Consider the following 12,357-nt stretch of genomic DNA (forward strand, 5'->3'; position numbering starts at 1 on the left):
ACTCTGATAAGTTACGACAAGGATATGGAATGTCTGTAGTTTTGCTTTGAATGATTTCGTGTTATAATCGAATAAATTTGGATGTTCAAAGAAGTTATCCACTGTAGGTCATCTATTGGTATGAAATGTGGGCATGTTATGAGTAAGAAGAGTTATACAAGTATTCATTGGTTTAATTTCATCTATGTAAAGTTGGAAAATCTATGTAGTTGATATTTAACTAAAACAATTAAGTTTTAAAAATACAAAAATCAAATATGCATTCAATAATATTTAAATACAAGTTTATTGTCACTCTATCTATATTCATTTTTAAATAAATTTTAAATAAAAATATTTTCTTTTACTTACATTTGGGTGTGATAAAATCTAATATTTATAAAACTATTGATCAAATTGATATCACAAGTTAAAAATAATTATTTATATTAATTAAATTAAAATAAATTAAAATATAAATAATTAAATTAAAATATTTTTTTTGAAAAATTCGACTGGACTTTATTGATAAATTGCAAAAAATAAAATTCATTGGGCTAAACCCAATTTGCCCTAAGAAAACAAAATAACAAAAATAAGCAGGCCCAATATCTGTTTAGCTTGCACAAAAAAGAGAAAATAAATAAAATTTTGAATTGTTTCCAGCCGAACAGTCAGTTGGTCTTCATAAATGATACTGACGTTTCTTCTGCCCAAGACCACTGAAACGTAAAAGCAAATCTTTCCATATCTTTTCCTTATCAATTTTGCTTTTCAGAACGGTGCTATTCCACCCATTTCAAGCGTCGTCCCATATACTAAACGCTGAAGTCTTCCCATTTCTTTTACTCTGAAGAAACCCGATGATTTGGCACCATTTCTCCTCTAGATGATCGTGTCTCTCCCTCCAGGTACTGTTCCCCTCCCTTCTTGAGTGTTTCTCTTGCTAGACTGTGGGCTTCTTTGTTTTCTGACCTTGGGATAAAATAGAATCTGATCCTTCGATATTGATCCTTTAAGCTTTGAATATCACTAATTATCGCCCCTATTTTTGATTTGTCACGACTTGTATTTTGGCATTTTGTAATAACTGTTCTTGAGTCTCCGATTATATCTAAAGTATGAAAACCCAACTGAATCCCTAACCTTGCGGCTTGAAGACCTGCCACTGCTTCCGCCGTAAATGGAGAGGCGATATCTTCATGAAGGGTCGACTTTGCTGCAACGATCTTACCTTCCTCATTACAAACAACAAGGCCTGACGCAGATCTGGAGTTCTTTAAGTCGAAGGCCGCATCAAAAAAGATGGCATTTTTCCCCCTTTGTGAACTTTGTCTAGACCTCGCGCTAGTTCCCTCGATAAGTACTCTTTCTCTACTCCCTTCCAGCTCTAGAATATAGCTTTGTATTTGCTTGGAGATATCCCAACTAGCGTTTGATCTGTTTTCATATAATAATTTATTCCTATTTGTCCAGATTGACCAGAGCCCGCAACAGAAATTCCTGCACTGTTCATTTGTCCCTTGGCTGAAAACCCAGGTAAGCCAACTCCAAGTATCCATATGACTGTTGAATATCCATGAGAAATTTAAGTGACTCCATATCTCCTTTGTTGTAGGGCACAGATAAAAAACATGGAAACTATCCTCTCCTTCCTGACCGCATCTCAAGCATCGATCCTCAGCCATCACTGTCCGCATCTTCTGATTGGAAAAAGTGGGAATGTAGTTCCACGCTATTCTCCATATTGTAATCTTGATTTTTGAGGGTAAATGTAAATTCCATAGTTTTCTGAAGAAATTTTTTGTATCGGTCTGTAAATAAACACTAGGATCAATTGTAGCTTTCTGTAATAGTTTATAGGCGCTCCTTACGGAAAAGTCACTAGTTGCCTCCCCTCTTAAATTAAAATAATTAAACTCGTAAAAATACGTGCGTGAATTAAGAAACTAATGGAAATTTTAAAATAATTATTTACTTTAATTGAGTAAAATAAATATATAATTGTTAAATTAAAATAAATATGTTGACACCATTTTTTGGATGAAAACGGGGTTGACTTGGGTTTTAGAAAATGAAAACGAAAATAGGAGTCGCCCCTGATTCTTTTTGATGAGGTGTGATCGGATCACATTGCAAAGCGGTTGTTTTTAATAAACGATTTAATTTTATTAAAATAATGATTTTGGTCCACGAAATTCAAAAAAATGGGTTCGGGAGTCGGTTACGCACGAGGAAGGATTAGCACCTTCGATACGTCCAAAATTGGTACGTAGTTGATTACTTAATGTCTTAGTGTCGAAAAATTGAAAACTTTAAAGAAATTTAAAATACGATCCTTAAAATAAACTTGAATGGCATGGATTAAAATTCAAAAGGATATTTGGCAATTTGGATAAACGAGAAATCGAAACCCAGCACCTTAGGGCACGTTCCTCGAATTTCCAAACGCAAAACATTGTCTTATTTTGAAATTTTTGAAGGGGTATTTAGCTATTTGGTTGAAATTTTCAAACGCAAAACATTGTCTTATTTTGAAATTTTTAATAAGGATATTAAGCCATTTGGTTAAATGAGAAAAATCGACACCTAGCACCTTAGGACATGTTTTTTCGAATTTTCAAACGCAAAATATTGCCTTATTTTGAAATTTTTAAGAAGGATATTAAGCCATTTGGTTAAACGAGAAAAATCGACACCCAGCACCTTAGGACATGTTTTCTCGAATTTCCAAATGCAAAACATTGCCTTATTTAAAAATATTTTCTTTTTTTGAAATATGATATTAATATGCAAAGTGGAATAATAAATATGATAATGTGAACAAAAATAATATGAGCAAAAACAAATCATTCATGTATATACAATAACAAGTAAGAAAAATTAAAACATTAAAAGAAAATTATGGACATATAAATAAATAAATAAATGAACACTAAGTAAACAAGGATAATAAGGAATAAAATAAATAAAGCTATGAAAATATGAAAATATATGTAAGTATATATATGTATACTTTATATATATTTATGTAAAAGAGAAGAACTATGTATGTATAAACATATTATGTTAATGTATTCACGTGTATAAAATATAAAAACATATCTACATATTTTAAAATTATTATATAAATATATATATAAGTAAGTGTATACATATACGTATGTGAATTAAAATATGAAAAGTATATATGTATAGGTATATATATATGAATCATAATATATAAAATACATATATAAAATAAATATTTTAAAAAATGAAGAATATGTAAATATATATATTTATGAAAATAAAATACATATATATAGATATGTAAATATGTACAAAAATCATACAATATACATAAAAAATGTAGGTATGTATATAAGTATATATATAAGCAATTATAATAATAATAATAATAATAACAATAACAATAATAATATGAAATTTATTAAGAAAATAAACAAACTAACAAAAGGACTAAACTAAAAAATTAAAACGAAATTCGGGGTTAAATCTAAATAAAATCAAAGGGAAGGGACCACATTGAACACGCGAATAACATAGAGGGGCTGGAAGGGAAATTTTCCCTTCTCCTCTAAAACGCATAGCTTCAAAGGGGATTAAATTGAAATCTAAAATAAAAAAAGAGATAAATTTAAAGAAATAAAAAAAACTAATTGCGGAGGCATTAAAAATCGAAGGGGCTAAAAGCGCAAATAGCCCCTCCAAGCATAACACGCGGATCCTGGGTTGCGGGTTGGGTCGACGTGCGGGTAGAAGACCTTAAGGCAAAACGGCGCCGTTTTAGCTATTGGTGCCCAAGCTCAAAACGAGTCGTTTTATTAATAGTATAAAATTTAAAAATCCTTTAGAAAAAGCTCATTTTTTTCTCTTCTTTCTAAAAAAAAAACCAAAATCTTCTCCCCCCTTGTTTGTTACTCTCTGGGCAATACCCAGAAACCGGCGAGGGACCGCCGCAGTGCCGCCGCGCCGGCCACCGCGGTAAATTCAAAAAGGTAAAAAAGGTTTTTTTTTGTATTTTTCGTAAATATAAACTATTATATATGTATATGTATATACGTATAAAAATAAAATGAACAGATGTTAACAGATGAGAAATGCGAAAATAAGAAACTGAGTCACCTTTGATTCTTTTTTGTTTTTAAATGTTACAAAAAAAGAGAAAAAGAAGAAAACCCCCTTTATTTTTTTTTCCAAAACCAGATCGGTCCCCCCCTTGTTACCAAAAAATGGCTTTTTTATATAGCCTTCTACACATATTTCCTTTTTGCTCTATTCTTGCTGCTTGCGTGTGGTTCTTTGTTTTGCAGGTGGAGTAGGTGGTGGCATGCGTGCGGCGCGGAGGCAGGGAGTTGGTGGCTGAAGACCCTAGGTGCGGCGTACCTAGGGTTGCTGCTACTTGCTCTTTTTCTTTTCTGAACATGGGCTAGGGTTAGGTAGATTGGGTTTGGGCTTGTTGGGCTATTTTGATTTGGGTTAAACTGTTAATTGATTTGGGTTGTGGTGTTTGGGTTTGTTTTGGGCTGTTTGGGTTGATTTGTTTTGGGTTTGCTTGTTGGGCCAGGTAAAATTGGGTCTGTACAAAATAGACACGATAATATAAGTGCGCACGTGATTTAAGAAATTAATAATTTTTAAAAAATAATTATTTACATTAATTGAGTAAAATAAATATATAGTTATTAAATTAAGATAAATAAACACATCAATATACGTGCGCACGTGATTTGAGAAACTAATAATTTTTTAAATTAATTAAGTAAAATACATATACAATTAATTAAATTAAAATAAATAAACGCGTCAATGGACATGGGCACGTGATTTAAGAAATCAATAAATTTTAAACATTTAAAAATTAATATTATATCATTTTAAAGATTTTTAAATATTATATCATATTGTATATGTACTTGTTATAAAGCTTATGAATATGTTTTTTTTTCATGCTTCTATATAATTATAATTTTTATATTAAAGAACATAAAATTATATATCTAATGTTTTTCTTTAAGATCATCTTACACTTACCTTTTTTAATAATATCATTTTCAAAAATTAAATTTATTTTTTTAAAGATTATAATAGAACTTATTATTGAATCCAACACTTATTGATAATAATATATCTAATAATTAAATCGATGTTAATAAAATTTAAAAATAAATTTTAAACATTCCATCAATGATGATTGTTAAATAAATTTAAAACATATTATATATATAAAAATATATTATTTTTTATTCACAACACCCCATACCATAATCTAATATATTTTAAAATATTTTTTTGTTGGGATAAATTTTAAAATTATACATAAATTTTGATTTAACGTGCAATTTATATACACGTGAAACCTTAATTGTGATTCAAATATATACTTGAAACTTTAATTTTAATTTAATCATACACATTTAAAGAATTAAATAGATCAATTTAGTTTTATACTGGATAAATATAATTATTTACGTATGCAATATACAAACATAAAATAATGTTATACGGATAATTGGGTTAATAATTTACAATAATTAGATTAAATTAAAATTTCATGTATAAAATTACACAAAATCAAAATTTATGTATTCAATTGCATATAAAATCATAATTCATGTATAATTTTGATATTTATCCCCTAATTTTTTAATACCAAACTAATTTAACTTATAATTGTTATTTTTAAATATGTTAAACTAATAATCAAACTGAAAAATGTTTTTTTTGGTGAAACAAAACCAATTTGATTTCAGGAGGTTAATTTGGTTAAAACAGAATTTACTGCCAGCAAATTTTTTCTGGAACTCAAAATCTGTCGTTTTTTTCCCTCGCAGGTTTTCCATCAATTTCCAGGGAGAAATCATAAAAACTCCAAAAGTTTTTTACAAATACAAACAAAATGAAGCCGACTGCCCCAATAACCAGTTCTACAACAACAACCGTGGCATCATCGATGGCGACAATAACTGATGTCTTTAAAACTCCGAAGTTCGTTAAATTTTCGGCCATGGCTCTCCTCTCTTTTTCCTTCGTTTTCCTTTACACTTACTTCTCTTCCTCCTCCTCTCCTTTCTCCTTCAGTTACTACTCGCTACCTCGGCAAATGTCGCCTCCGCCTTCACCACCTTCACCGCCGCCGCGTCTTCCGGCAGTGAGAAGGACGGGGATAATCGACGAAACGGGAGCAATGTCGGACGAATTCTTTATCGGAGAGTGGGATTCAATCTCCATAAGTGCTCTTACAGAGCTCAGCGACGGCAACGAGGTAGGAGGAGAGGAAGAAAAGGAAAAGAAGAATAAGAGTGGTGGTGAAGTTAAGGTGAGGTTTGAGAAATATAAGGTATGCGAGAGGAGTAAAGTAGATTATATACCGTGTTTGGATAATGAGGAAGCTATTAAGCTGTTTAATAACAGTGACAAAGGGGAGAAATACGAAAGGCATTGTCCTGGAAATGAGAAATCGTTGGACTGTGTAGTTCCGAGGCCGGAAGGTTACCGGATTCCTATACCGTGGCCTCAGAGCCGTGATGAGGTTAGTTTTCGCCTGAAAGTTCTTTTTCATTTACATATTTTTTTAAAAAATTAATTAGATTTTGCAGTAAGAAAATTTTTCTCGAGCAACTGCGTTTTGGGATTTATTTGTTTTATCGTTGATGGGTTATTAGATGTCAGATCTAGCACCTCTGTTCCTTTCATTCCAGCAGACATTTCCGTGTCCCTTACGTGAGATAATTTAAATGAAACAAATATATGCGTTATTCATCAAATTCAGTTTGAAGATCAGACTTATGATATTTAAATTTAATTTAAAAATATATTACTATTAATAATAAATCAAATTTTATTATTTTAAATATATTTTAAATAATAAAACAAATTTTAGACTTCTAGCCCAATTAGACTCATAGTGGCTAGTAGCTCTCACAATAAGAATTCTAATTTACTTAAAGTGCAGAGGGTAAAATAGTTTTATTAATATTAGGTTTGATAAATATCAATACAATGAATTGTTTCAAGGCCAATCATAATTCGCTAATGAAATTCATTTATTTGATTAATATATGTACCTTTAGTAATTCGATATAGATCTAATCTAGTTTATCGAAACACATGATGAAGGGATTTGCTTTGTCCACCGAACTTAATTTTTTTAAAAAAATACACACATAATTTTCGATAACTTCTTGCTACCTCTTCCAAAAATTCTCAATTTAGTTTTTGTTAATTTATCGGCTTAGTGTGAGATAGAAACATGTAGGGTGTTCAGTCGGTTAACCGACCCGAAATAACATTAACTGAATTAACTGACATTTCAAAATTTTTAACTGTTCACCGAACCGAAATTTTTTCAAAAAAATTAACCGAACCGAAATTTTTTCGTTTAATTCGGTCAGTTAACCGAATTAACCGAAAATTATATGTTTTTTTTTATTTTTGGTTAAAAATTAATCAAATTAAACGAATTAAACGAATTAACCGAATTACCTGAATTAACCGAATTAAATCACTACATAATTAAAAACATTACATAAGTCTTTGAATTTTTATTTATTTATTAAATTATTTGTTTAGACTTTTAGACTTTAGTTTTAGTTTTAGAATTTTATTTTTATTTATTAAATTATTTGTAATTTTTGTGATTGTGTTGAGTTGGGTAATTGGGTTGGGTTGGATATTTGGGTTTGGATTAGGTTTAGGTGAATAGTAGGCCTATTTATATATTATAATTTTGTTTATTAATTTTTTCGGTTAAACCGAAAAAATTCGGTTAACCGACTGGTTTCAAACCGAATTAACCGTTAACCGAAAAATCAAAAATAATTAACCGACCCCCGACTGAAAAAATTCGGTTAACCGACCGATTAACCGAAATCGGTCGGTTAACCGAATTTTTTCGGTTTTACCCGAATTTTGCACACCCCTAGAAACATGCCTGTCTCGTCGTAATAATGAGTAAATCAATGAATGAAAGCGGAAAAAATGAAGGTCCAATTCAGCAGCTTTTTCTTCAATTTCGCGTGGAGTTAAATTCTTATCAGTACGAGTCAAGGGAACGGCCCCTTGGCCTCTGATTTCCATATAAAGGACACGACGAGCATAAATACCCTCTTTAACTTCTATTCTAATGGACTGAATATTTTTCATAAGAAATCGTAGAAAGATGCAACGATTTTTTCCAAGAAAACCCCAATGAAAAATACATACTATTCCCTCCTTTCTATAAAAATTTAAATTAATAAAGATAAAATTATAGTTTAACCTCCTAAAAATGATAAAAAAATTATTTAATCTTTAAAAATTATAAAGAGATAGGTTATTGAAATAGTAAAATTGTATTTTTACTATTGTAAAAATTACAATATAATTTCGACCCTTAAATAAATTTTTGACTTCGCCCCTAAACCCAACTTAAATTATATATACTTTGCCAAAAAAAAAAACAAAATTCTAACTCCAACCGGTCCAAGTCCCAACCCATAAACAGATTTAATATTTAGTTGTCTAATGTGTGAAATACATTCCCTTTGCCATTTGCCATTTTTAGTAAAGTTGATGAGTTATTTGGTATTAATCCTTGTGTCTAGATATGGTGGTTGTTTTTATTGAAATGCTTCAAATTTAACTGAATTTTTTATATAGACCTTTTTTACATATGTGCTTTTTTTTGTTAAGTTAAGAAATTTATTCAATAAGCAAGAGGTTACGCAATTTAACTGAATCATTACTTCTATTATGAATAAATTGGATATTAAAATCTCCTTTTGGTGCTATACCTCAAAGTAAATATTTTACTTTGTCAAACATTTCATCAAAGGTTTTTTTGGCTAATTGTGAGTTATAATTGCAGGTTTGGTTCAGCAATGTGCCGCATGCTGGTTTGGTTGAAGATAGAGGTGGGAAAAATTGGATATCAATAAAAGAAGATAAGTTCATTTTCCCAGGAGGTGGAACACAATTTATTCATGGTGCAGATCGATATTTGAATCAGATTTCACAGGTTTTATGATTTCACAATCTTTGCTTGGTTTTAACACTAATCTTTTGCATGGCATTCATAACGATCTCTTTGCATTCAGATGGTTTCCGAGATTTCGTTTGGCCACCATATTCGTGTTGCATTAGATATTGGAGGTGGAGTTGCCAGTTTTGGTGCCTTTCTCCTGCAACGCAATGTTACCACCTTATCAATAGCACCTAGAGATGTTCATGGAAGCCAAATTCAATTTGCACTGGAGCGTGGAGTGCCTGCCATGGTTGCGGTATTTGCTACACGTCGCCTGTTGTATCCAAGTCAGGCTTTTGACCTGATACATTGTTCAAATTGTGGCATTAATTGGACTCGCGATGGTACGCTCTCTTTTCTTTAACATATCTCGTATTGAACAGCTACTACAGCGTGAAATATTTGAGAACTTCTATTTGCATTAATTCAAGAAGCTTCTTTTTTTTATGCGATTACTGCAACCTGGTTAGGATTGCATGTATGCAGATGTGTACTTGTATGTGTCCGTGTTTCACATGTATGTGTTTGCATGCTCAGTAAGTTTAATTAATTGATTTTGTCTGTAAGTTCATGTACGGTTTATATTGATCTTGGATCTTCGATGTTGACACTTCTTTGTATTTTTGCCTGTGATGAAGATGGAATTTTGCTTCTCGAGGCAAACAGGATGCTTAGGGCTGGAGGATATTTTATCTGGGCTGCAAAGCCTGTAGATAAACATGAAGATAACCTACAAGAGCAATGGAAAGGTAGCTCCCCATTTCAAGTTTTTTGCTGCCTTCTCTCCCTTTTTCATAGCTTTTGTACAATGCTTGATATCCTGAGACAGTTTTAGATGCTTCAAATATTTTGAATTGGTTATTCTCTTTCTCTCTCTATTACTCGGGTTTTTTACAGTTCTTGACATCCTGATTCCGTTTTAAATGCTTCAAATATTTTGAACTGGTTATTCTGTTTGGACCTCCCCCCTCACCCCTACCCCCTCAAATGCATGTAGTATATACGTTGATCGACCATGCCCTTCCTTCCACCATTATCATCGTTTTAGTATTCAATAATACTGCAGCATTAAAAAAAACATGATTGATACCTAGCAATCACTTATCATTTTTAGCTTATCTTCTTCAGAAATGGGGGATCTTACCACTCGCATTTGCTGGGAACTAGTAAAGAAGGAGGGATATATTGCCATATGGAGGAAGCCTTTAAACAATAGTTGCTATCTTAATCGTGATGCAAAAGTGCTACCTCCCCTTTGTGATCTTGATGATAATTCAGACAATGTTTGGTATGCTTTTCTTCAATACACATACATTTACCAAAAATAACGACACTAGAAAAAAATACAAGAATGAATGTATTTGGCAGTGGATTAATCTCTTTGACTAATTATCCTGCACTATTCTGTTAAAATTTCTCTTCTGATCATGGCTCTGGTGTAGTGAAGCATCAATAGCTTTAGGTTTAAACGTCTGAAACCACCCATGTGTTCAAAAATATTTGGGTGTGTTTTAATTCTACTTTGTGCACCAAACCAACTCTTAATGTTCTTAACGAATTGTTATCAAACACAGATAGCTTCAGTTAGTGATTAAAAGATAGAAATTATTTTTCTGTAGCCATTTACATATAGACATGAACTCTAATGGTTAATCCAAGTGGTTAGACCAATCTCTTTCGTTTTTACATAAATAGTTAACAAATAAAGTTACAAAGTGGCATAGAAGAAGAATTTAGAAATCCTTGTTTAAGCTTGGCATTTAAAAATTAGAGAGAGTAGGGAGTTGGGACGCTTAGGAGAGTTCACACCGCTTAGGACAAACTTGAATAATATTCTCTTACGGAGTAGCTGGGTGCTTTCTTGTTAGTAGTGTTTTTTTTTCCAATAAAATGGCACTTAACTAGTGAAAGTTGAACTGCTCTTAAGAAGTTGCAAATATGACTATTGCAGGTACACTAATTTGAGGACCTGCATCACTCCATTGCCAGGGAATGGTTATGGCTCAAATGTTAGCGCATGGCCTGAACGTCTTCACTATCCACCTGAAAGACTTCAAACAATAGACATGGATGCCCACATATCCAGAAAGGAAATCTTTAGAGCAGAGTCAAAATACTTGAACGCAATAATAGAGAACTATGTACGTGCATATCACTGGAAAGATATGAAACTACGTAATGTGATGGACATGAGAGCTGGACTTGGAGGGTAACATCTTATACATCATGCCACTGCATACACTTTTTTGTAAAAATGCATTGTTATTATTTTGTAATTTTTGTTTATCTCGACTCTGACAGGTTTGCAGCAGCATTACATGATCTCCAGGTTGATTGTTGGGTTATGAATGTTGTTCCTGTTAGTGGGTTCAACACCTTGCCTGTAATTTATGATCGTGGCCTTATAGGAGTTATGCATGACTGGTATAGACTCAACTCTTATATTCAAATTCTTCTTTTAACACAATGCACTTGATTTTTTTTGCCTATTGCTTTCATAATCATGATTCTCAATTTTGTACACAGGTGTGAGCCATTTGATACTTATCCAAGAACATATGACCTATTGCATGCAGCAGGTCTTTTCTCCGTTGAGAAGAAGAGGTAATTTATTCATCCTTCTTTTTCCTGCTTGTGCCCTTTGTTAATTCACATTCTTCATGTAAAGTTTCTTGTGCCCATATCTTGTTTGTTGCAGGTGTAATATCTCAACCATCATGCTCGAGATGGACCGGATATTAAGACCCGGTGGACGTGTATATATACAGGACTCGGTAACCATAATGGGTGAACTTGAAGAAATCGCAAAAGAAATGGGTTGGGTGCCTGCACTACATGAAACAAGTGAAGGCCCACATGCAAGCTGGAAAGTTTTGATCTCTGAGAAACGCATGTGATGTCCATATTGGATATGAACATCAATGAGACCATGTTTTAGCAGTATGTACAGTGCGAAGCCAAAACCATTTTTTAGAGACAGAATGAAATTTTAATTTTTTCTAGTTTATATCTTTATAAATTTTAAAAAATTAAATCGAATTTTTATAATTTTAGGGAGGTTAAAGTGTAATTTTATTTTTACTAATTTAAAAAAAAAATTAAAAGTCTAAATAATAATTTTACATTTTAGAGGGGGCCGGCCCCTGCCACCCCTTAAATTCGCCTCTGAGTATGTCTTTCCCAGCCTTTTGGTATATGAACTGAAAGCTCGCATAGAAAGAAACTGCAACTCATTGCATGTAAGATCAAGCATTTCTACGTCTACCTTCAACCCTCAAACTCTTAACTAAGATATTCATCCGAAGAGGACTTTACACGGCTAGAATTCGCAACTTGCAAGAGTTTGTAACATTATTAGTGTTAACTGAATT

At 32.0% G+C, this 12,357-nt stretch overlaps 2 protein-coding genes and 1 long non-coding RNA gene across 3 annotated transcripts; 2 read left to right on the plus strand and 1 right to left on the minus strand.

Annotated features, from left to right (window-relative positions):
- Positions 1–824: 824 nt before the first annotated feature.
- On the minus strand, positions 825–1,679 carry LOC121217116 (uncharacterized). Its single transcript, XM_041092677.1, has one exon. The coding sequence runs from the start codon at positions 1,677–1,679 to the stop codon at positions 825–827; it is 855 nt and encodes a 284-aa protein (XP_040948611.1).
- Positions 1,680–3,855: 2,176 nt separating this feature from the next.
- LOC121217853 (uncharacterized) lies at positions 3,856–4,637 on the plus strand. The gene is made up of 2 exons (XR_005914065.1): positions 3,856–3,980; positions 4,296–4,637. It is a non-coding gene; the product is annotated as an uncharacterized lncRNA (long non-coding RNA).
- Positions 4,638–5,794: 1,157 nt separating this feature from the next.
- LOC107915562 (probable methyltransferase PMT10) lies at positions 5,795–11,988 on the plus strand. The gene is made up of 9 exons (XM_041094333.1): positions 5,795–6,514; positions 8,831–8,980; positions 9,060–9,330; positions 9,625–9,735; positions 10,115–10,274; positions 10,938–11,195; positions 11,288–11,410; positions 11,513–11,590; positions 11,685–11,988. Exons 1-9 carry the CDS (start codon positions 5,882–5,884, stop codon positions 11,881–11,883), a joined length of 1,983 nt encoding a protein of 660 aa, XP_040950267.1. The 5' UTR covers positions 5,795–5,881; the 3' UTR covers positions 11,884–11,988.
- Positions 11,989–12,357: the final 369 nt, after the last annotated feature.

Source organism: Gossypium hirsutum, chromosome D05 (assembly GCF_007990345.1).
Source record: "Gossypium hirsutum isolate 1008001.06 chromosome D05, Gossypium_hirsutum_v2.1, whole genome shotgun sequence".
NCBI classification, from domain to species: domain Eukaryota; kingdom Viridiplantae; phylum Streptophyta; class Magnoliopsida; order Malvales; family Malvaceae; genus Gossypium; species Gossypium hirsutum.

Coding starts and splice junctions, on each gene's coding strand:
- LOC107915562 (XM_041094333.1), top strand. CDS start 5,882: ATGAAGCCGACTGCCCCAATAACCAGTTCTACAACAACAACCGTGGCA. Junction 8,981..9,059: donor ATTTGAATCAGATTTCACAG/GTTTTATGATTT, acceptor CTTTGCATTCAG/ATGGTTTCCGAGATTTCGTT. Junction 11,591..11,684: donor TTCTCCGTTGAGAAGAAGAG/GTAATTTATTCA, acceptor TGTTTGTTGCAG/GTGTAATATCTCAACCATCA.
- LOC121217116 (XM_041092677.1), bottom strand. CDS start 1,679: ATGCGGACAGTGATGGCTGAGGATCGATGCTTGAGATGCGGTCAGGAA.